This window comes from Trachemys scripta, chromosome 6 (assembly GCF_013100865.1).
Source record: "Trachemys scripta elegans isolate TJP31775 chromosome 6, CAS_Tse_1.0, whole genome shotgun sequence".
Lineage (NCBI taxonomy): Eukaryota > Metazoa > Chordata > Testudines > Emydidae > Trachemys > Trachemys scripta.
Genome location: NC_048303.1, coordinates 101641532 through 101667826, shown reverse-complemented (window position 1 = coordinate 101667826; position 26295 = coordinate 101641532). Strand labels below are relative to the sequence as shown.

General features: G+C 40.2%; 1 protein-coding gene across 5 annotated transcripts in view; it reads right to left on the bottom strand.

Moving 5' to 3' along the window:
- Positions 1–21755: 21755 nt before the first annotated feature.
- BNC2 (basonuclin 2) overlaps positions 21756–26295 on the bottom strand; it is a 397521-nt gene continuing 392981 nt past the window's right edge. For 2 of the 5 annotated variants that reach the window (XM_034774057.1, XM_034774058.1), the window contains one exon: positions 21756–22526. In XM_034774057.1, the coding sequence (XP_034629948.1) occupies positions 21866–22526 (661 nt within the window). In that variant the 3' untranslated portion in view covers positions 21756–21865. Of the gene's footprint in view, positions 22527–25023; positions 25055–26295 lie in introns of all 5 variants that reach the window. The other 3 variants (XM_034774059.1, XR_004646171.1, XM_034774060.1) reach the window with 3 other exon arrangements.

Genomic DNA, 26295 nt, shown 5'->3' with positions numbered 1-26295 from the left:
TGCATAATATTCTCCTACCCTCAACATATTCCCTTTTTCTTAAGGGATGGATTCTGATTTAACTGGTTTAAATTAGAAGTAACTTCATTTAAAACAATGGAGTCACTCCAGATTCATACCAGTGTAACGGAAAACAGAATTCAGCCCTACGTGCCTATGGCAATGTATGTACCTCTTAAAATAAGTTTCTCACTGATGCATAGCTTTATACACACAATCATTATGGAGCTGTTTTACAGCTCTCCCCCTTTCTCCTCCTCCACACCCCCCTGCATGCAGATTACCCACAGCACAAGAGCAATGGGGGAGCAGCATCAGATATTTCACTTTTATGAACTCTGCTGATCATCTGTTCTCATTTGTCCAGTCATCTGAGGGAAACCCTGTTCAATCATGTGAGGTTAAAGCATTAGTGAAATCGTTAGTGCAGCATGGGCAGGCTAATAGGCCCATGCCTCAGCCATTTTTGCAGGCTACATACCACCAGTGTTGGAGTTACTTCATCAATGTTTTTTTCTAAACAGGTAAAGAAAAAGAATTGAATCTAGGAGGCTAGCAGCTTGTTTGTGAATGGGAGAGTGAGGATATTAACTGCTCCCATCCCACTCCGTTAGAATGAAATATTCGGTGGAGTCCTCATTTAAAAAATCTTGTGGTAGTTAAAGTACCCATTCAAACTAACAACAGGAGTGGTTAGATCACTGCTTAGGAGGAAATGAAAGGGCCTGATCCAGCAATGTGTACTCAGGCAAGACTCCTATTAACATGACTGGAAGAACTGCAGGAGTGTGTGATATTTTCCTACATCATTGCCAAAAAAAAAAAAAAGACTTTGAACGTCAGTCAAAGAGCAGTCTGTGCTACTTACATGACAAGTATAATGAATCTTGTGGTTTCATCTTAGTCACTAGTCTGGTGGACATATATTCAAAGAACAAAACCACCAGAGCAGTTGACACAAAGCAGGACAATTGGTAGATGCTGTTAAATTTTAAAGGTCAAATTCTGTCCTGATTTCTCTCTCTCTCTCACACACACACACTCGCTCTCTTTCTCACACACACAGGGCCCCGTACCCCCCCCACCCCACCCCAAATCTACAGATTTCACCATGTGGTGCTGCACTTAGTATTAGTTAATACTACAGTAGCACCCAAGGGCTACAGTTAAAATTGGGCCCATTGCACTTGCATGGCACTGAATGCATACAAAGCCAAGGCATTGCCCAGAAATCAGGAAAGAATTTGTTCCTCTGTGGTATAAATCAGCTCCAAGTTCCTACTCGCATAGGCTGGTGTAGGTTAGGGGCAAGGCACAGAGGAAGTGTTGTGTGGGAAAGGCTCCCCAGTATTTGTCTATACTATGGCTGTCTGGGAGGAAGAGAGTTTTCAAAACAACCACCTAGATTTTGAACACGTGGTTTTCTAGGTAATCCCTTGTAGGATATTAATACTGTAACATTAATTTAAACAGCTTATTATTGTAACAAGCCAAATTAAATGGATATTTCACCATTTGTACCAATTCAAGGGAACATTCTCCTCTCAAAGCCCTAGGCCCTTGGTATGTAACTCCCCATTTATGCTAATAGGGACTTTACTCCTTCAAGTTTAACAGGGCTAAAAGGTTTCACCAGGCACATAGGCTTTGTAAATAAATCAGCAGCACACAGCAAATATATTCTTTTAACAGGATTATCCCTTTGATAGCCATTCAGTGGAGGTGGCTTTCTTTGGACCCTGGAATTCCTGGCTTGCCCTCTTAACTACACAGAAGGTAAATCTGTATAATACTTCACAGCTGCCTTTATTGGGATCTGCCATTGTGTCTACTGGATGTACTTCCCTGCCACAAAGCACCACTTTAAGCTTCCTGCTAAAGACACAGTGAATACAGTTGATGATCTGTCTTATTAAAAGTTATGAGGAAAGGATGTTCACTCCATTACTTCCAATAATACTGAATATGCACAGAGAAGCTGTGTAATTTTACACAGAACTTGGCTGCATTGGTCAGTGATTCAAAGCTCTCTCTTCCTCTCTCTCACACACACACGCTATACCATAACATTTAATATTGCACTGCTCCCATGGTGGTCACTATTAAAATCTTTACAGTTTTTGCCTCTTGCTTAATTAGTGTTGCCATGGGGTTTTCTGGTTACTGCAGGCCAAAACCCAGGCCTCACTATTCCAAGAGCACACAGCGAGCCAGCACAGCTGCCCAAGGTTTGTGCCGCTCCATGAGTGACGTTTCTTGACAGTGAGGAAAAGCCACTGGTCAATCTGTCATCCTCTGGTGTCTGGAGGGAGTTGCGGATCATGAGGGAGAATGCAGGAGTGTTCAGAAGAGGGAGTGTTGGTGTGAGTATGTGAGAGGGCTCAGAAGTTTATTGGGTGCAGACCCTCAGGAGTGAGTTTTTGGGGGCAGTGGGAGTCTGGGTGTTGCTAGGGGGTGGCGGAACCCAGGGCAGCCGCCTTCATTCCACCATTCTCCCCATGAACCTCTCTTATTCTGACCCACATTGTTATCCCCTTTCAGCCACTGTCCCTCATTCTGTCCTCCCTCTGCTTCTTCCTCCTCCTCACCGGTTGTTGCCATTGCCACCATCTCCTCCCTGGGGGCCCTGCAGTGCCTGGCGGCAGCAGGTGAATGAAGAAAGAGAAAGCGAAGAGGTTGCCAGAAGCCAGGCTTCACAGTGGCTGCTGCTACCTGGGAAAACTAACTGGTAAGTAACTGGTACCTCCCCAGCACTGCACAGGGAGTGCAGGTTCCTTGCCTAAACTGTGAGCACCCATTCAGCAAGTGGGAATGGAGCTGTCAGCATGGGAGATAATAGGAAGCACCCAACCACCAAATCTTTGTGATCCCACTGTGGCCTACTCTTCACCTGCAGCAGATTCAAAGGAGCAGTCTCCATGGCCCCAGCTGAGGAAAAAAGCAGTGGAAGCCAATTAAGGTATCAAATGAGAACAACGAATAGGCATGCGGGTCAGAGGTATGGATGTGTGCAGACAGCACATTACACTAAAGCGGAGCAGTGAAATTAGCTCCTATTTTTTGGAAGCAGGGAAAGGAACCGGCTGCTGGTGATCAAGGCTCAACAGGGGTGATCTGATGATTACTATATGCAGAGTGCAAAATGTCTCAAGGCATTACCTTCCCCTGGGTGCAGAGTATAAGGACATTTCCATTAAAGAGTGGCTTGACCAAGGGCTATTACATTATTTCCCCTTCTCACCACCCTGCATAAGCAAAAGGTATTTTACAAACAGCCTTCTTTAGAAAACTGCTGGCACTTGGACTGGAAGAATACAATTAAAAGGACACAGTAAAAATTGACAGAGCTCAGTGAAGAAAGCTGAAAATCCATTACAATCCTGATCAAACTATAAATAAAAATCCTAAATTGAATAAATCTTGTACAATTATGGATTAAAATATGTTTAGCTTTAATGACTTAGCACACGGCCCTGACTCCTGTAATGGCTGCTGAGACCACATGGCCTGCATAGTACTGTAATAAATAATAAACAAGCTGAGTAGCGCTGAGAGCCCACATAGGGACTTTGTAGGGCCAGGCATTACTTTCTTGTTACCCTTGAAGCACGCAGCTTTCTGGCTCACACGTGGGTGGCATGGCCGGTGCTTTAATGCTGGGATTTGGTTGAAAGAGCTTTTGCAATTCATCCCTCAGAAATGTTAATGGGCTGGTGTTGGGCAACTGTCATTTTTAAAGGAGTTTCACTCCTCATTTCTGCCACAAGAAGGGGAGGTTACTTACCTGTCACTGGAGGTTCTTTGGGATGTGTGGTCCCTATCTGTATTCTACTGGGGGTTATGCACATGTGCCAAGAGCCTGGAGCCAGAGGTTTTCCAAGTAGTAGTGTCCATTGGACTGCGTATCTGCCCTTGCATTGCCTTGTGATAAAGGGCGGGGTGAAACGACCACATTTTCAGTTTTTCTGGAAAGGTTGGAAAGTACATCACCAAGGATGAGAGAAAAGCAGAAGCTCCGACTCCAACCACGCAGCAGTGAGAAGGAACTCAAGACATGGTTGGTCCATCCTGCCTTTATCAACTAGGGCGACATCACGAGGCGATGCAACGGCGCATGCACGGACCAACAGATGCTACTATATTGAAAAGCTCTGGCTCCAGGCACATGGACTATCACTTGAAGAATCAATAGTTTGTTCTAAGTGCCTGTCAGGCAAGCACCAGTGAGCATGCAAGGCACCCTTCTCACTTCATTTCACAACAGGGCCAAAGATTAGCACACCAAAGTGCTGCCTTTTCAGGCAGCAGAGTTAAACCAGGGAACTGGGACTCAGGTTCTCTTTGCATCTCTGCCCTTGTCTTGCTGTGTGTTCTTGGGCAAGTCACTTAAAGCAGCTTTGGCCCTTAAGAAACTCCTTGGGGACAAAGGTGTAATTCTGCCCCGTAGGCTGAGAAGCAGATATTGAGTCCCTCTCAGCCACTATTACAGCCAATGGGCTGGAGTAGCCTCAGTAGCCTTTACAATTCCCCCCTCTCCAAAGGGAAAGGCAGGTGAGGGGGGTAAGTCCAGAATATCTGCAGAGCAGTGCCTTCTCTGGTTCTCACTCAAAAGATTTGCTGCACTGGGAGCCCCCACAGTTTTCCTTAGTGGCAGATACATGCTCCCTAGCCTGGTCCTAGAGTCGTGACCATCTCAAGCACAGCACAATAATGACAGTTGCTTTTTGTCATCGGCCTGGCATGCGCTCGGAAGGAGCAGGGAGAATTTGAGCCTTAACAAAAAATATGCCACGGGAAGTTGTTGGACAAAACAAGGTAACTCACTCTCACTGTCGCAACATCCCATGGTCAGTATTACAAAAGAAAACAATATTCTACTGTTTTCATGTCTTCCTGCCTCGTGTTTCATTTAGGGGTATGCACATGGTTTGTGACTCTTGTGGTGGTTTAAAATCCTCTCCATGGCTGGTCTAAGGATTTCAGTTGCCACACATTTGATATGAGGGCCTTTTTGACAATAATTTTTTTTTAAAAAAAATCTCTTTTTCTAAAATTTAGTGTCCTACTCCTAGTTTTTGCCACAATTCCTATTTGGAGGTTGTTGATTGAACTTAAGTTGTGGTCACTATCATTTAATGGCTCAACTACAGTTATTTTTTTAACCAATTCCTGTGCTTTACCTAGGTCTAAGCTGAGAAGTTTCTCTCTTTCTGTGTGTTCCAGCAGTAGCTATTCCAAGAATCAATCATTTAACATGTCAAGAAATTGCTCCTCTAAACCATGTCTTAACATGACATATGACCATTTTTTGCAAGCAGCAAAGTCACCCATTACTGCTGTTTTATTCGACTTAGTTGACCTTTTGATCTCCTTCAACATTGTGCATTCTATATACTTTTTCTGATCTGAAGGCTGGGAGTATATGTATATTATTATGGTTTGGAATTGGTAATCATGCAGATGCTGCTGTAAAGTTTTCTTCACTCAGAAATATTCTTGCATTAGTCTCTGGAATCTTTCAGGGTGACACTCCTCCATCTCAATGAACTGCTCTGTCTTTCCTGTGTAGCTGTAGCTTATAGGTCATAGCGCGTAATGGGGTAACAGTAACCCATTTATTTTTGGCATCCCACAGTGTTTCAGAAATGCTAATTTTAGGGCCCTAAATGTTATATCATAACTCAGAGCAAAATATTTTCTTGGCTGTGACCAACTTAAGGAAAGCATAGATATTTGGGGATTGAATTTCATGGTTTGTAATGAAAAGTGCAACAGTTGGTCATATGGTAAGTTTTTTTTTAACCTGAAATCCTATAAACCAAATATGCAATGCACGGCCCTCAGTGAAATTCACCAGTTCCAGTTTGAGTTTCATTACTATAACATTCACCCCTTGAGTCAGTGAACACTGACTGTTCTCATATGATGGGTGCGGGGGGTTGCCCTTTGTCACTTGGTTAGTCACTTACATAGTCTGGGCTCACTCTCGCCACTGTACAGTTTCCCCTGTTGGGCCTACAAAGGCTTTCACATGTCCAATAACAACACTCCTTGTTGGGGTCTGGTTTATTAACTGAAGTTCAAAAGGAAAACAAAACTCCCTGCTGAGACTTTTCCTTCAGCCAATTTGTTCCCTATACTCCAGCCTTTCTGTTTGGAACTTGGCTGTCTGCCTCCCCAGGCCCTGTCACGGGGAGCTAAGACGAATCCTTGTGTAGGGCTGCCCACACCACCCTTCTGCTTCCTATCAAGCAGTTGACTTCCTATCTGTAGTCTCCCATGTCTCTCATGAAAAGACCTGTAGTCTCTCATGTCTGACCCTTCTGTCTCTCCACAGGCTTCTCCTATCCACCCCAGAGCCCTGACTTAGCCAGATGACCCATCCATCATAAGACATTACTCATTCTCTCCACCTGGTGAGGCAAGTCAAGTTTGTTACAGGTGGGACTGGGCCCATCTCCCCTTAAAGGGGCCACCTAATCATAAGATTAGGGCCAAGAAATAAAAGTTCAGTTTCTTATCACCACCCCTGTATGTCAGACCCTTCCTTTGCCAGAGAGAGCTGGACAAACCCAAACCAAAGTGGAACCTACTCGGTGTAAAATGACATGACCAGAGAAACATGCTGGAAAAAATTTATACAGCAACTGTAATGTTTTAAATCTTGCGATATAATCTGGGAATCATGAAAGAATCTTTGTATTTTCAAATTTAAAATGTTTGTGGTTTTTCAAGGAACACAAGATTGAAAAATGACCTATATACTTTACCCTCAAACTGATGTAATGTGTATCTATCGTTTAGGTAATTATAAGGCACCGATCAGCATAGTAGGAAGGTGCCTATCTGAAATTCAACCCAGTTCAAAAAATGCTCTCAAGGCCCTACAAACTACTTAAGTCCTGTATTAAGCACTTAAGTGGTATATAGGCCCTTGTGCAAGCCTCCTGCACCCTAAAACAGTACAGAGTTGTTACGTTGTGAATGACTGTGAAAAAAGGAGGCACACAATTTTGTATTTTCAAAGGGAAGAAAAAAAGTGAAAATTGCAATTGTAGTTTTGGTGAAGGACACAGCAGAAAGATGTGAAATTATGAGAGTGCTCTGAATTTTGAATAGCACTTAAATTTGTAAGAATGAAGTGCTCTAAAAACTTGATAGTGGCCTAATAACTTTAAATCACTTCACACTAACACATGCCTAGAGCCCTAATAGCCTCCAAATTCATCTGCTTATATATTTTTTGAAATCTTCCAATAACATGAAGCCACTCTATGCAGTGTAGAGTATGTAATTCATAATTATTGTAGCACTTCAGATTTTTCTATGAGACCTGACACATTGGAAAGGAATCAAACTCCATTCCAAACCCAGAGGATCAAAATATATTGGACTGATTAAATTAAATGTTCTAGCCAAGAAATCTTAAATTGGTCTTAAAAACTATGTTTTTTTTTTAAAGATAAGGTTGAGGGTGAGTCTATAAAAATATAATCTTGAAAAACAAAGGACATCTTATAGGGTGGATATTTTTACTGCGTTGAGTAAAGGCAATTAAGAAACAGAAACGACACTCAGAGTACATCTCTCATAAAAGTTGTCAGAATATGTTGGTGAGATGAACTCATATATACAGTGGGACATTTGGGAATACCAAGGTGCTGTAAATTTACACTGCTAAGAGTCATTATTTCCACAGTGTTTCACTACTATACAAGTTGAGTACCATTAATATATCTAATAAGGAGCACTAAGGACCTTACTTGGTTGTTGGGCAGGGTTGTTTATAAGAGCTCTCTCTCCTCCCATTCTCTATTTCCTCCTTCCTGGTTTACAGTTCTGAATTGGACAGAAGTTTTATGATTGTGGCATGTGGATAACAATGAACTCCTGAGAAGAATCAAAGCCCAAATTAGTAATCAGCAGCACACTACCCTAAAGAACTTAAAGGGGCAAAGCCAATCCTAGGCCAGGCAGGAAACCTGATAAAGAACATACAAGGAACTGCAGCTTGAGAATTCCTGCTAGGAGAGAAGAATGTTTGGAAAGTTTCAAGCTTACTGGGATCCCAGACTTTGGGGTCTACGCACTACTGGCCATGCCAGCTCAGTGGAATTAGCATAGCATTCGAATTTTACTAAACCATATGTTGAACTTTATGGGATAATAGTAACGTTCATCTTTGATGGAGTATAATATGATTGGCACTTCAAATTATGGATGAGTTGGCTTAAATCAAGATTGGCTATACTGGAACTCTGGCAAAAGATTAGTACTTGCAACCCAAGGGCCCAGTCATACAGGGAACTGAGTGCTCTCAACTCCCACTGAAATGAGGGCAAGTCAAGTGCTCTCAGGTCATAGCACAATTGGGCCTTAACATTACAGTTGAAAATGTAACTGGCAATGTTTATTTGCTCTGTCATTTCACGTTCTTCTTTCCAGAGAGGTTTCAGCTAAAGGTCAAGGGAGAGCCACTGTGTATTTTTTTTTCTTAAAACAAAATCAATTGAAGGACCTGGAACACAATAAGTTATGTTACAGGGCTGCACTTGCATGTAGTCCCATTGGAGACCTATCAATGTGAGCTAGCACTGTTGGGAAATATCTCTAGCTACCTTGGCTAATCAATACATCTGTTCATTATACTGTCTCTGATGAATATAGGTAATGATTGGGTGAGCATGAGTCAGGTGACTAAAAATAACCACCTCATGCAAGATCAATAGTGTTTTTTTCAGTATTACTTCAGGCATTTCAATGCTCTTTTTATTCCCAACCTCCCCCCCCCCACTGTTGATAGATCAACATCATCGTAGGAGTAGCTTTATTAAATTAGTAGCACTTAATCTACTATCATGTTGTCAACTTGCAGGGAGTCAACAAGCAGACGGCAAGTTTTCAAGTGGCCCAGTGTGTGCTGACTGGCTCTCACCCAGGCAGTTAGCTTAGTGCTGTGCCAAAAGCTGTCTTTATGGGTGCCTGCTAATATCCCTTCTCTGACTGAAAATCTTACATTACAAAAAATCTGTTTGAGGGGAATTCATGCCAATTATAGATGTGTTATGACAGATGAAAAGATTATAATTATGCTTGGCTTCTATGCAGAACTACATTAACACATCTATGACATTTAATAACATGGGAGGATAACCACATGCCTCAACAGAGGTTAACTTTAAAGGTTAAACAACTTTGGGGAATGTTTTTCTCACCCCTTACTCCCCCCCCCATAAAAATTAAAAAGGGCTGCATTTGCTTGCAGCATTCTTGGTGGGGGGTGGGGGAGGAGAGAAAAAAAATGAAAATGGATCATAGAAGGGATCTAAAAGCTAACAACTGGAAGTCAGTAATAGATTAAAACCATTCAGTTCCTTATTAGGCTGTTTATGTGGCAGTGATGAAAAACAGGGAAATGAGTAAAGAACCTCTCAAGGCTTTTGTTAGTGGCCAAAATGGGACATCTTCTTCTGTCTATTTAGGTAATGCCCCTCAGGGCACAGACTACATGAAAACTAGTGGAAGTGGGGGGAAACATATGTTTTAGGGCTAAGTGCTTTGTAAAAGAATAGATCTGGTGATAGGTTACAGAAAGTCTTGTTATCTCCATTTTAGTCATGAGGAAACTGAGGCAACGGGAGAGTTTATTGGCTCTCCCAAGGTCTGATGGGAAGTTTGTGGCAGAGCCATGGATAGAACCGAGGTGTCCTGACTCCCAGGCCTGTGCCCAGGCCATCATTGTGGAAGGCTCAATCATGCAAGGTGTTGACCAGACTGGCCCACTCCAGCAAAGTACTTACGGAGTGCTTACTTGTAAGTCCCATTGAAAGAATTTGAGATCACATGCATGCTTAAAGTTAAGCACATGCTTAAATGCTTTGTTGAATCAAGGCCAGAGTGCTCAGCGGTTTGTAAGATTGAGTGCTTAAAGAAAAAATTTGCGTTATTTCCTCAACTAGGAATGTCTGGGTAAGGAAAATTATTATGAATCATGATCAAATACATTGTCTCTGATATGCCAGTAATTTGGTCTCTTTGTTACACTTCCTCCAAACATAGTAAGACACACAGAAATACCACCTTATGAGACATCTCTCCATCTGCTTGTTTTCTTTCCAGATAACAAGCACAATATGCAGAAATCATTAGTGCCATGAGAATACAAACTGAAACAAAAGCATTTACCCTGAAAGAATATTGTCGTCATTCTGTCAGCTGCTGTGACTGCCCACAGCAGTGCAGAAAAGGAACAGATTCTTAAAAAAAATAAAATGAAACTAATTTATTTTACTCTGACACTGGTCTCCGGGACACCCCCACAATGTCTGCAATTTGGAGCTAAAGGTCAACAGCAAGGAGCCTGAGAAAAATCCTTGAGTAGTAATACTGAAGGCCCCACATTAGATCACTGTGCTAAGGTCAGGGAGGAGATGGACATGGCCGACATCCCCATGCCACCTCCACTTGGCCCTTGCCAAGGGCTGTGAATCTTTAACCAAAGTCCCCAGCTTAATTAACAGGATACTAGTACTGAACACACATTTTTCTCTACAAGTGGCAGTGGCAGGACTGTGTAGTGGTTAAGATGCTAGCCTAGGGTGCTTGCGACCTAAGTTCAATTTCTTGCTGTACCACCGACTTCCCATATGACCCCAGGCAAGTAACAGTCTCTCTGTACCTCAGTTCACCTTCTATAAGTTGGGATAATAGCACTATCATACCTTATAGGGGTGCTGTGAAAATAAACACATTAAGATCGTGATGTACTCAAATACTATGGTAATGAGGGCCATATAAGTACTTTAGATAGGTACAGTGGGTTGAGAATAGCCAATGATAGCAAAGAGTGGTGAACTGTTGTCTGTTAGCACTAGAGTTAGTCTAAATTTGTCCAAAAATTCAAAATAATTTTTTAAAAATCAGTCAGCTGCAGTTGGGACACATTGAAAGTAAAGGATGAAAGGGTCAGTTTTTAACTGGTGATATGTCTGTAGAAGCCCAGAAAACAAGATATTCGTGGCAAAAAAAAAAAATTCCTTTTTTTCTGTTCAAGGTTAATACAAGTTTATTTTCCCAAATAAAACGGGCAAACCCCATAAGTGTTGTGTACAGTTCTCAAAATAACATGAGACAGTTTTGTGTGTAGGTGAGAATACTTCAGTGGACATGTACTACATATACATTTGTAAACTGCTGTGAGTCATGCTAAAATTAAGAACAGATAGAGGGAGAGCGAAGTCAGTGACTGATAAATCTTTAATATAAAAATTGTACAAGAATTTTGATACAAATTACAAGAGGTATTTGGACAAAATATGAATAAAATTCCATTTACATCCCCAAACCCTTATGCATTTTATGCAAAAGACATACTGTAGGACAGTTATAGTACAGAAAATACAAGAAGAAATATCAAATTAAAAACAGGACTTCTAATTCCCTCAGACTACTAATGGAAAAAACTTGTTTAGGGTACATACAGTATTTATGAAGCTACCAATGTCATGATTATTAGATCAGTGTGATGCAAGCTTTTCAATTCCCCTGGTACAGCTATATTCTGTAGTGCATGCTTTGGTTCTGCAGGCAGGATAGCAGAGCATTCATGTTTCACTCACACCGAGAACAAAAGGGAAAAACAAAAAGGCTAATATATTAAAGACTGCAAAACTGTTCACCCCCCAAAAATCTTATTGTTGCTGGAACATGTGCCTGGCAACAGTAAAGTCCATTAAACAAGTTTAACTTGGAAAGACAGCAGTGGTTTTGCCACATTGAAGAAGCACGTTTCCCCAGTACCCAAATGTACTTGGCATGTTACTGAACAACAATGAGCGTATGTACCAGAGCCATGAGAAACCTTCTATGCTCAGTTAGAAAAGGGTTCATGGGCTTTTTTGTGTGACTGAACTGGTATGCGCGGAGTTAGAGGCCCCAAGATTCATAAAGGTTCAAACCCAGTTTACCAATGCTTGAAATCTCTGTGTGTACCAATAGGCAAGATTCAGATGTTTCTAGTTTGCTAGAACTGGAAGCATAATTAGCGGCTATATTGGAAAATACCATGTAGTTTGGCCATGTGACCTTTCTTAGTGAACACTAATAAAACAACAAATGTGCTTGCAGACAGGAGCGTCAGATTCAGCAAAAACCCCTTTCATGGTGGGTTTGAACCACCTCTGTTCAGAAGTTCATGGATAAAACCAGAATTTGAGTTACCAACTTTTGGTCAAACAAACCCAGGTTGAACTTGAACTAAAAGTCAATTCTGAATGCATTCAAGGTTCGAATCAAATGTACCGTACATACATTGCTCTGGAGCACAGAACATGGCGAGCTTTTGAGAGAAGCAGAGACAGTAAGAACAAACTGAGAACACACCACGCAGGGAACACAGAGAATGCTGCTCTTAAAAAACAACTGCATGATGGGAAAGCTCCTTGTGTGGCACATGAACCAAAGTTTGCACAAGAAAAACCAGCACATTGGATTTTATATTTATAGACAGCCATGTCAGATAAACATATAATACTAGGACATTTCATTCACATAATCACTTTACAAACTGCAAACGTTCATATGGGTAAAACACACAAACCCAAGGGGAGCAATATCAGGCAGCTGTGTTATTTTTTGTGGGGGAAGGTGAAGTGTTTGGGCAAAGGAGAAAATGAGGGGTTTGAATAACTGTACAGAGACATATTAAAAAAAACCCTCCTAATTAAACAATGGTCAAAAAATAAACAAACCAACCAACCTTAATTTATACATTTCAAGTCAACCTATTTACCCAGTACATTGTCTGGGAGACTAAGAGGAATACCTCTAGAGTCACAAGTCACACAACTACTGTACCGTTTCACAGGTGGGACAGGAAGGACGCATTCTCTTCTACCAATGTAAAAGTGGTGGGGGTAAAGGGAGACAGGCACCTAATAAAACAATTTAGAGCTATGACTAGTGATTGCATAACTTTCAGTTTTACCCTCTTCCATCCATTCACCCACCCAGACAGACACACACAACACACAATCACCAGTGCCACTGTTTCCCCAGAGTCACCTTTCACAGTCTTTTGCATTCCATAACTGAAATGGACAGATTCTGATTAACTATTGATGAGTTTGCCATCCTAACCGTGCATTATCATCTGATCATTCTTAACCTTCTGTTTGACAATGGACGCCTTATAAAATCTTTATGCGTCACTTAGCTAGTGTTTCTCTCTCTGCTCAAGACATATATTTACAATGGATGCTCTTCTTCATGTTCGCAAAATACTTTGTTTTCCAAAGATGTGAAATAGGAAGTTCACCAACTGAAAACACCGCTTGGAAACACATTAGAACTATACTTATTCAAGCGTCCTGTGTTATTTAGGGTTTGGGGGGAAACATACAGGCAGATATGCCACATTCCATACAATTTAGGCCTTCTATAGCCTCAGTTCTAAACTGTTCTAAAACTGTTAAGATATAGATCTGTCAGTCTCATTGGGATCATTAAATGCACCAACATACAGGAAAAAGCTCCCTGAACCCAAAATGTTTCTCTGATCAGAAAGTGCTCAGTTTCCTCAAACAGCATTCAACAATGCTACCAAAAGAAGGGGTCTACTCTAGCCTGAATTGGTCATTACGTGTTAGCTTATCTGATTTGGGCTAAATTCTGCCTCCTTTTACACTCGGTGTAACCCCAGTGTGGGTCTGATGTGTGGGCACAATTTGGACTCAACCTTTGATTTAGGAAATGGACAGCCTATTCCCCTCCTGCCAACACCCCTTCAGAAAATGTCTGTTAAGGGGTGAGGAAAAGATCAATGACTTTATGCCTGGTCATTAAAAGGTCTTAGCTTATTTATAGTGAGGAACATCACCTCCACTGCAACCAGAACCAAACTGCAATATAGGACTGAAGAGATTTGAGCATTAAGGACCTGCAAACAGAAGCTGCTTCCAATTAGTCATCACCTCGCTGCACCTCTAGCCAAATGCAGGGCCGGCTCCAGGCATCAGCTTGCCAAGCAGGTGCTTGGGGCGGCCACTCCGGAGAGGGGCAGCACGTCCAGCTATTCGGCGGCAATTTGGTGGACAGTCCCTCACTCCCTCTTGGAGCGAAGGAATTGCCGCCGCAGATCATGATCGCGACTTTTTTTTTTTTTTTCCCACCGCTTGGGGTGGCAAAAACCCTGGAGCTGGCCCTGGCCAAATGACACATAAATCTATGCTGATAAACCTCAAAATAGGTGTTAAAATTGACCACTCCATGCTTTGTTTGAATCCAACCTTCAGTTTTTAGGTATTGCACTGGCCTTCCATGAACTCCTGTACCATTCAAAATTACAGTGATCACTGCCCCTAGAAACCTTGGTCATAAGTGCTACAGGAAAGTATGGCTTAACATTTTTAAATATATATTCTAATTACACTACAAGAAAATTATGTTTCAATTACTCCTCCAGCATCTTGAGCTTTCACAGGGTGTCCAGTCAAACTCGGGCTTTGATAAAAAACACAAGCAGAGCTAAAGGAAGGAGAGCAGTCTTGGGCAATGCATCTGTCTAGTTCCCAAGAATGTTTGCTTCCTCAACTTAGAATTCTAAGTTTAAAAAAAAAATAGTATAGTTTTCCAAATTATTTTCTCCCACTAACTTTCTTTCCTGCCTATGTCACTTGAGAAGTTGAATCTGTAGTTTTATCAATGCCCTTTTTAATTAAAAAAAAAATCAGGGCAAATTTCTCCTCCTATCAGACAGCAGAGCCTGTCTCTCTAATATTGTGTTTTCACTATGTCCATGGAGATTCCCAATGACCTCAGCATGAGATGTGCATATTGAGGCAGAATGATAAATTGGATGCATGCTATTTTTCTGAATTAGCTCATTCTGTGGCAAAATTTATTAAGGGCAAAATTCTCTCAGATCCATACAGGGGTACTCACTGTATGGATCTGAGAGAATTTTGCCCTTAATAAATTTTGCCACAGAATGAGCTAATCCAGAAAAATAGCATGCATCCAATTTACCATCTAACTTAAACAGTGAGACCTGTAGCTAGCCTATGTGCCTATTTCTAACAGGCACAGCATGGCTTTATGCTGATACAAAACAATTAGTTTCTACATAAGCAGACAAAAGTGCCATTTCAGACAGCATTTCTCAGCTGACTTTTTGTTAAGAAGTCATCTTGTTACTGTCTGCCTGATAGCTGGATAGAGCAGCCAGTGGCAGCCTTGGGCTTCCCAAAGACAAATCGAAGAACTCCAGATGGGACCTCCCTTCCTCTCACTGCAGATTTGTGCCTGTGTGTGTGAGAGAGAGCGCGCGTGCATGTCAGGGAACTCAGAGGGAAAGCCTAGTTCTTGTACTCAATTTCCCCTTCACAAGGGATAAACAGGCAATTACGCATCCTTTTATATTTGATGGCCAAGTGCTGAACTTGAAAGCACACTATTAGTTTGTGTCCCTTCAGGGCCAGCGCAATAAGTAGCCAGGAGAGCTGGGGCCGAGGAAGAGAGGGTGTTGTCTGCTGTTAGTGTGACAGTCTTGTCAGCAGCATTCACATTACTGGAAGGTAATAAAGTGACAAGTAAGTTATTAGAAAGATATGAGGTGAAATTGAACTGAAGCTTCTTGCTGCTCAGCTCAGTTTTTTTCCTGTTTTGTAATGGGCCACTATTTGTTACAAACTAGGCCTTGTCTTGAGATATTATATATAAAAAAAGTATTTATTCTTTTCGGTAAAGGTCACATGAATTTACAACACCACACTTTAGAGGAGAGAAATGGAAAAATAGCTTTATGACAACTACAGTATGTTGCTGTTTAAAAAAATACAGTGGCATCATAATGAACAATAATGCTGACAAATCAGTCGACTTGCCAAAAATGCATCTGTTTTTTATTTTTTTTAACTCCTTGCCAGCCAAAGAATTTTTTTCCCCTAGTGCTAATGCCAAACATAATGTTATTTAGTGTTGGGAAATTTTTGACTGGTGGCTTGACCAAAAGGACAAAGGTGTCTTTTTTTTTTTTTTAATATACTGTAACTAGTAATGATGGTAGGACCAGGAAACAAGCTATAATGAGGAGAATTATGTAAAGACCTAAAAAAATAATAATAATGATACTGATGCATGGGAGTCACTTTGTCATTCTGCCACAGACCTTTTATAGGGAGCGATAATGCTGGATGCCGAGACACAAGCTATGGGACTGGAGCAGACTTGTACTTATGCGAACACATGGGTGAAGGGTTCAGGCCACCATATGATGTAGCTCTGTGTGGAAATCAAAAAAATTGGGCATAGAAAAAAGTTCATTTCATATTCATTGGGCGGGGAGCAGCTCATCATAGGGTGACAGGGGATAAGCTGATCCTTGTCTAACAAAGTAGCACTAAAGTCACTGTTTTGTTGTGTTACTATAGCAGCAAAGTGGTGACACAAGAAAAACAAAAAACAAAAACCCTGACACGCACCAGCTGCCATCATGCATCTGCCACTCACCTTCTCCCCACAGAGAACTCCAGCTGCTTTCTTGCACCTACTTCAGAGAACTTTTCACCTTTTCTTCAAATAAAAAAATCATTCTGTTAATATACCTAAACAAAGAGAAGTAAACAGTCTTTGGGGGTCAGGGGAAAGAATGCTTCTATTTTTTATTTCAACAAATAGTTGGCATTTAAAATGTAAAGGAGCATGTGTACATTTCTAGAACAAACATTTTCCTCTCCAAAAACAGTGAAAAATCTTCTGAGAATTTGTTGAGTGGAGGCAAATGTATTTCTCAAAAGATGTCCTGTATGTTTAAGATAGTTGATGTCCCATATACTACTGCTAAAATCTGGTCCAACTCAAGTCCTTAGATTTTAACCCCCTCAGACTTACTGAAGGAAAGTGTGCTTTGGAATTCAAAACGTGATCTCTCATTTTGTGGATGGTCCTTATCTTTGGAATGGCTCAAACAAAATCTTGATCACTATACAAACAACTGTGTTGGATACTTAATTATATTTAATACGTTAGATAAAACCCAGACAGACAGGGTAAACTCAGACAGACAGGGTCATGCAGGCCCCCTTCCAGCATTAAATATATTGGACCTGATTCTGAGCTGAGCTCTTGTGATGCCCAGGCACATACTTTGCATGTTGGGGCATGACCTGACTTCTTTCCCTGATCAGTTCCTTTTTTGGGGATGTGGGAGGGGGGGAACGGGAGCAGGGACATTTACATTCTTCTGGAATGGGTGGAGGAGATGGAGTTTTACTTCCACAAGAGAAAGAAAGAAAATATGTGCATTGTACACAGAACAAGTGCAGTCCGCAATTTCCAAATTGAAAGTGTCTAATTTTCCCGGGGAAATAGTCAATTTTTATGAGCAGGGTTCCTGAAAAACATTTTAGAGGGTTTTTTTTTTTTTTTTTTAGAGCAATGTGTAAGTGCTAAATAGGCATCTTAGCCTAAACCTTCCACAACTGATTACATTCAGTTGTGACCAAGTGCTTGCGGTACATGTTCATTATTACAAGGTAACCATGCTGCCTGCTGTAGTTTTAGTGTTGGGTGGGTTTTGCATTATCAACCTCTTTTTCATGGGGCAGGAGGGAGAGTTAAAATCTCAGCCATTTCAACATCTATCAGGCTGAGACATAGTTCACAGATATGATCTAAATATGGTAATCTGTGTAATAATACTTCATACTTATGTTCACTCTTTACAAACAACTAATTAATCCTCACAACACCCCTGCGAGGGAAGTAGTATTATTTATTATCCCCATATTCACAGATGAGTGAAGTGAATTCCCCAAGACCAAAGCAGGCAGACAGAGTGCCAAAACTCAGGAGTTCCTGGCTTCTGCTTTTCAACCACACTGCCTCTCTCTAGACTGGTTTAGTACCAGGGATTCAGAAGGAACATAGTATTTATCTGGTATCACATGCTTTCTTTTAAAAAAAAAAACAAAAAACAAAGAAGCCGTCACAGCAGCACACAAGCTCCAGACAAGAAGTGGCTCTCTTTAGAGAAGGAGGTTTAGCATGCAGTTAGTCCTCACCGTGGAATAAACCCTTTTGATATTTACAAAAAATACATCTATTTTGAAACAAACAAAATATCAAGGTAACTTAGCACACATGCTCACTAACTACCGGAACATAACTTTTTCAGATGGAGCAACTTCTCCTTGAAATGAGTAAACTGAAGTGTTTCCTTTCCCTCCTCCCCCACCATGTCAATTTAGCTCGTGTGAAAGGTGCAGGATTGGCAGTCCTGGAAACTGAAGAGCTAGTCACAGAACTACAGCATGGGCAGGAGTGCAAGCTTCCCCACTTCAGTCCTGACCTGGAGAGAGAAGTAGGTTCAGTCTCTATACTCATTCAATCCATGGTCTCTGCTAAGAATGCCCGCTAATGCCAGCTACGGTGTTTTTTTCCCCCCATGATGTCCACTAGAACCTGGATTAAGACCAAACTCATTTTTATGCAAGCCACTGATATGCCTTGGGATTTGGGATTCTTACAAAATTTCAAACAATGCGAGTTTTATCACAGGAATATTGCTGACGACTTTGGACTCTTAGTGAGCTGCATGGGGGCAGGGGGAGGAATCTTCCATTCAATTCAATAGGAGTTTAAGTGTCCTCACAAAACCAACCACTGTCATAAGCCATCACAAGTGTTGGGGGAATACATTAATTACGTCTAGATATGGCAGCATGTAAGATCCTCTCCAAGCAGTGGGAGGGTGATACTGAAGAATGCTGAGCTGTTCTATAAACAGTCATCTTCTCCTACAATGCCTAAACACAATGGGGGACTAGTTTAGGATGTTGTGACAACAGGACCGCAGGGCTTTAAAAAAAAAACTTTCGGAGGTTTGTCTCTGATCCGTTATACTCTTCTAACATGCTGTTTCATTTTGTGTAATAAACAGACATTTTCTGTGTAATTCATTTGCTGAATTGATCTGCTGATGATGTTTAACTTTCCAAACTAGTTTACCAAAACCATTTGACCTTTAGCAGAAACAGAGTAAAATGAGAATGCAGAACAGTGATTCATCCAGTAAAGAATTATTTATATACCTCAAATGTGTTTTTCATTAAAAAAAGATATTTATTTATACCATACATACTTCAAAAACAGTGTTTTTCTGTAGATATTCAGTTATTTTTGTTTTGTCTTTCAAACTTTCCATCTTGCTTGATTCCTAATAGCTTAGGATTGTGACAGGAGTGCAGTACAGATAACACTACAAAGGTTCATATGTTGAGAAGAATTCACCTTTACTGTTCTAACTTCCCTCTTTCAAAAGCATACTGGACATGTACAAACATAAAACAGAGCAGATCTCTTCTCTTAATTTGACGAGGAAAAATATTTAAGAATTTGGGGAAAAGTGAAAAAATGTAAAATAATAAGTCAGCAAAAACTGCTTAGGATTTTGCTGTACATATTTCTTGTCTGACACACTGGACTTTTCATATAGTTTCTATGGAATCCACAGATGTTTTCAGTCTTTTCTCACTGTACATTACTAAAGAGTGACCAGAAGCTCATTTTAAATAACACATCCTATAGAAACATGGTTTCAGTCTCTTTTGAAGGATTTTTTTTTAAATTAATTTTATTTTCTACAAATGGAAACACTGCATTATCTGTTGAGTCTCACTTTTGGAATACTGAAATGTACAATGAATCCCAAAGGGAAAGGATCCACATAAACCGTTTCCTCTGGCAAATTTAACAGGAGTGAGTGCTCATGTGGACAAAATGATCAAAATGCACAACAAATCAAAACAACCTGAAGCTGAAACAAAGGAGCATTTCTGACTCTCAGCGTAACAAGAGAAATGTTCGAGGCCATTAAATACAGAAAAGGAATACATTGTCTTTAAGTGAGCATTGTATGCTGAAATATTCCTTGGCTTAAAAAAAAGTCTATAACACACACCCTAATGGTTTTGGCTGTAGGCTGAACTTAAGTAAATATCATCATTCAGTCAGTATGTTGTGGTAGCTTAGGCTGCCAGTGCGGTTTACCAGCTCAAGCACCATGTGTAAACACCGGAAACAAAAAAAGATTCGGAGGGCAGCCTCTCCCTCAGTCTCTTTCAACTGCTTGTTCCCTTTCTCTCTCTCTTTCTCTCACTATCTTTCCTGGACTACTTTCATTCTTCTCTGATGATTCTTTTCATTCTTCTCTGATTCTTCTTTTACATATGGGTAAAACACAAAACATTAACACAACTATAGTTTTGGTTTTGCCTCTAATTTATCCAAAGGGAAGGTAACCCAATAAAAAGTCCAGCACATGTTTTCAGTGCTTCTAAGTGCTTCTGCCATTAATGTCTTTCGTTTGCTTTTATAAAACATGCCTTAATCATACTACAGCACTTTCCACTGCAAATCAGACAACTTTACAGAACAACAGAGTTAAGACTTTTTTTTCCTTTCTTTCTTTCTTTCTTTTTTTTTTTTTAAGAACACAAAAGCCCAGGAATAAGGAGCACCAGAATGGATTCACTGTATCTAGCTTTGTTCTGCAGTAAGTAATTTCAGCATCTATATCCTGCAATATTATCCTTGCTCAACAGAGGAAATGCCTCCACTGATTCACACCACATAATTCTGTTTTCCTTTTATGCAATGTAACATATAAGAAATAAAGATGCACTGTTGATTCTAATAATATTTGACACTTGAAAAAAGCACCAAGTGTTCTTTATGTTTTTCTTCCCCTAGCATTTTTCTGTTAGCCAAAAACTCAGCCTCTGGTTACAGTGAGTAACTAGTTATATTTTCTTTTCTGAAAACTTGTGCAAAGTTGGCACTTTTGTATTAACACTAAACACTAATACTTTTTGTTTGGCATTCATGCCCCATACTGACCAGACCACTTTTATCTAAGTGTTTTTTTTTAAAGACACTTACTGAAAATATGGCAATAGTTTAGGGGAAAAAAAGCATGGATATTATTACACATCCCCTTGTAGTGTATGAAAAAAGTGCATGACTGGATTTATGTAATAGTACAAGACAAAAAAGCTGTATCAGATCAGGTACTGTAAAGCATGCCAGCCCTTCTGTATTACTTATATATAGCAGGTAGTTAAAACAAGACCGTGTTTCTTTTAAAAATGTGCATTAAAGCTAACATAAATTGAATAGAGCTAGCCAGCAAACTATTTTTTTCTGCATATCTAACAGCTGGATGTAACTGTAAAAATTAAAAAAAAAAAAAAAAAGAGAGAGTTAAACCACCATCAATACAATTGTTTTACATCATAGGCCTCTCAAGGCTCAATATATATACAAGTGTAACAGCCATGCTTAGTAGAAGTTTCTCCCAACGGCTTAAAGTACACAAAGACAACCAAGAAGTTCTCCCCCCCCCCTCTTTTTGCTTCTTTGTATTTTGTTTTTTTTGCAGGCAATAATCATGGGTAGAACAGTTTGTCTCTTTGGAGATGACCAAGAATTTCATAACAAAACTGGGGCTAATTGCAAGTTTTTGTGGTTTTTATTGAGGGTATTTTACCCCCAGTTAAAGATTCCATCCCTTCTTAACCTTCCCCTGTCCCCCATCCCAAACCCAACAAAGGAAAATGAAAACAAACAAACAGAAGCACCTGGTGTTTTTCTTTTGTTAAAAAAGAAAAATAGATATATATGTGTGTGTGTATATATATACACACATATATATATATATATATATATCTATCTGTGTGTGTGTATGTATGTGTATATATATACACACACATACACATACATACACACAGATATATATATAGACTGTATATGGCAGTTCAAACATGGTAGGCCCTCCGTGAGAGCTGGCATTTGCGTGTCCGTCCTTAAACTAATCTACTGAAGTGAAGGGAATGTTTTTATGCAGGTTAGGGTTCTGACTGTGCCGATTTCGGCTGCGGACAGAGGAAAACATCATGTTGCACCCAGGGACTTTGCACTTGTGCATTTCTCGCAAGTGCACCGTTTTATAGTGCACCCTGAGGGTCCCCTTGTTGCTGTACATTTTGTGGCAAATGTTACACATTATCCCACCGTTGCTCATTGGAACATTGTTGAACATGAGGGATCCTGGAAGGTCGGAACCCATACCTACACCTATGGCAGGGGTGTCCATTTTGTGTGCAGATTCCCCACTGTCACTCGCCCCATCAACGTCATCCAGGAGAATCCCCTCATCACTGCCTGCATCAGATTCTCTTGAGGAATGGATACTGCTGCTAGACTGGATGCTGGAGGTGGTGCTCAGGTCTAGGACCATGTAGTCTTCAGACATGCCCCTTCCATACCCATTCATGTGGGAATCCTCAGTACCAGCTGGTGAGGAGGTGTCTTCCCTTACGTCAAGCCCCATTTGATGCTGGGTGCCATAGATCTTCACCAAAAATTCATCACGGAGGTCCTTACTAAGAGAGGGCTGAGAGGTGTCCAGTCCCATGTCATCCAGTTCTTTGGTCAACAGTTTACGGTGCAGGTTTATGTTAGCACTGTGCCTGGGAAAAGAAGAAGGAAGGGAAGAAAGAGAAAAAAAATGTACAGTATTTTTCATTAAATGTATAGTTGCCAAGCATGAAACATACATTTCTGATTTAGCAATCATTTAAAATGCAAAGCTATTGTTGCCCCTGGTTTTTTGAAAATCCAATCATTCTTATAAGGGAGAGGAGGAATTTGTAACAAAATGACAAATACAAAACAAAGTAAACAAAAACCCTTTCCAACAAACAAAAACATAACCCACCCTACTTTATTTTTTCTACTACCACCCATCATCATTAGCCTCAGCAGTGGCTGCAGCCTTTATGTTTCCGGTTGAAAGCATACTTCAGCCTAATAAACAATGTGACATACTGTTTTTGATTCTTGAAATGGGGTTTTCAGAAACAGTTATTCAAGGAAGAAAAAAAAAAAACCCCTGCAAAATCAAAAACCACAGTACAGGAGAAGCACAAGAGTAAGACAATGGGTAGTATGTAGTCACAGGTCCTGATTGTGATCTCACTAAAACTGGTGTAAATCACAAATCAAAGGAGTATAAGGGTGATCAGAATCAGGCCCAGATGAAAACACTTATGGGGATTAGGAGCACAAGTCCCAATGAAAGTCAATTTGGGCTTGTCTACAAAGTGTGGCAATGTACTTCAGAGGGATGTAAATTTAAGAGCTCTCTAAAGTGCTCTAAGTGCACTGTGTAGACCCTGCTGACAAACAAAGCACATTTATGTAGTACTGCTTCAAATGGGTCTATACCAGCGCACATTAGGTACCTTTTAGAGTGCCTCAGCAGCGTCTACACATAGGGAAGTTAGAACACAACATTTTAGAGCCTCTACAATTTACAGCCCTCTAGTGTTCACTGCTGCACGGTGAAGAAAAGCCACTAGATGTTTTTAAAAATCTCACCCAAAGTCATCTGGTCCATCCTCCTGTCAGAGCAGGGTTGTTGTTCTCCAAAGTATATTTCCTAGTGCTTGGTCCAGTGCAATTTGAAATGACTCAAGCAATAGAATTTCCAGTAAAAATTATGGATGAATGCACAGGGCTTTGACATCAATCCATGAAAACACTTAAGCACATGCTTAGCTTTAAGCATGAAATCAGTGGGACTATTCCAGAGTCTCTGGGAAAGCTCCAACTGACTTCAGTGGGCTTTGGATCAGGCCTCAAGAGCTTAAAGTTAAGCATGTTCTCAGGTGCTTTGCTGGATCAGGGTCTTATCTTCAAGAATTAAGGATCTATATATGCAGTGAAACGTAAGGCTTCATCTCAGTAATTGTGAAATATAGTCTCCTATTTGAAACATTGAATTTTACTCTCCATTTTTGATATAAGCCTTTTAGACAGTCAATAGATTTTAAGCACAGTAGAACTTCACTGATTTGCACAAATGACTGGAAAACTTTTAAAATTAGTGAGTAAACCAACAAACACGATAAAAATATCAAAACACTTCATCACAGAAAGTATGTTTGGTAAATGCTTCATTTTAATTACAATAATACAAAATAAAGTTTTAGTAATTATAAGACCTCACATTAGAGTACTCTGATTTTGAACCATTGCTGAGAAGTAGGATGAGATTGATATTTTGAGGGGAGAATGACTGGAATTTCAAATTTGTGAGTAAGAATTAGTGAAGTTCCACTGCTTAACATTTTCAGTTTGCAAACTAAGGACATGAATCCTACAATTTACAACATGCAGGCTCACCAGGTCTGCCTGCTCATTATAAATTGAAGATCAGAGTCTGAATGTGGGGAGGGAGAGAGAGAAAGAGAGAGAGAGGATTTATCAATGGAATAGCATAACACACAAAAAGATCAAAAGTACTGGATACAAAATTGGACAAGAGGGCACATAATGACCCAATGTTCTCTGTACTTTCGGGTCCTAGAGAAGCATCAAAAGAAAAAATTAAAAGTCAGGTATGGGCAGTATTTCCTAACTGGAAACTTCATTTTTAGAAAACCCACAAGAGCATATCTCTCAACCAGCTGAAGTCCCAAGTATGATACAGTGACTCAGTATGGGTCATAAGACAAATACTAATGCAGAAACATTAAAATGATGTGGGGTTAATTTATTTAATTTTCTATTAACTATTTCATGATTCATCATGTCTGTTGTACATAATTTACAGTGATAAACGTGAGAAGTTAGAGTAGAAAGGATCAAACCCATTCTCCTGCAAGTGAAGGTTACTGTTCTCAGACTGAGGATGGATCGGATGTCAAACTGATACTGCACTTCATTTTATTCCAACCAGATCTGCACAGGATGTAGGTAAATTTGGATCCAAAATGGAGCTCTCATAATGAGAGAGAGTTGAGAGGTATGTCCAAGGGTAAAGAAAAGTGGAAAGCATTTATTGTTCTATTCCCATGTGGGAAACACACTTTTCACAGAAGCAAATATAGTACTGTTGCTTTTCGTAGGCACAGAAGTGTATTATACACATCCCCACACTGCACTTATGAAGGCTGAGCTTACCTTGTGATAAGATCAGCTTTCTAATCTTTTGCTAAATCGAGATCACAAAAGAGAAAGAGAGAGAGAGAAAGAGAGAGAGAAAGAGAGAGAGAACAAATTCACATTCCAATCCAGACATATCTGGTTTAAAAAATAAACAAAATCTTAAAACGATAAAATACAGGTTAAAAAATGTGTGGATTGTGAGATCATTTTCTGTCAGCCATCAGCTCACTTACACTGCTGTCGTGGTGGATATTGGATCAGCCACACAATCCAAAACCATAAATCAAATTAGACAAAGCAAATTCACATCATCATCCACAAATGAGCTCTAAACAGATGCAAGCAGTGTGTACAGACATGAATGATAAACAGAAGTTGTCCCTATAGTCCCTGCTTCAACACAGTTGTTCCTTGCCTTTCCAGTGTCAGACGATAGATGACTCCAAGTGGAAGTTGCTAAGGATGGCATAGGAAATACTTACTGTGGAAGCCTATATATGCTGACAAGCGGCTATGGTATCACCAGAGTTATTGCATGAGTGTAAAAGCACAGCTGTGCTTATCAAAATAACAGCTAACTGCAAAATCCTGAAATGCTCTTCTGGATTTATTTCTTACCATTTCTCCTACTCCTTTCCCCAACCCTTGATTTCACACTAAAAAGAATATGGGAATGTGCTTCCATGTAAAACTGGCTGGGTTAACTTTAGCTGTCTGTCGTTTCTCACACATCTGCACTTACTATTTCCTCAATTTGCTGCTAGGAAAACAGCAACCAGATGTGTAGTGAAAATAATTTCAAAATTCACTGAATGAAGAGATAACAATAAATTAATATGGTTAAAAAGCATGCTCTGAGACCCCCAAATGGACATATGCCTTCCTGAGGATGATCTGTGAAAAGATGCAACCCCACTGATGCTATGATAGGGCAAGATGCCTCCCTGATTCAATTCTCACTTACAGCAGTGGCAATCAGTAATCTAATTAATCTATGTACCAGCCCTTAATATCTGTCAGCTAAACGATGTGCAGAAATGTGTGGACAAGTTCTGGCACTCTGTTCAGCAGTGTCCCTTTTCCGCTGTCAGCAGTACTGTTGGCTTTTCCTAATATAATTACATTGACTTTTATTCAATTAAGTGCCATCCCTAGCTTAAAAAACCCTCTACTTTATCAATAGATTCAGGTGTAATGCAATAATAAAGATGAACTCATGGCAGTGCATTAGCTCTGCTGTTCATAACTTCGGAACATAAGTTCATTCATAGCAGTCGATTTCCATTA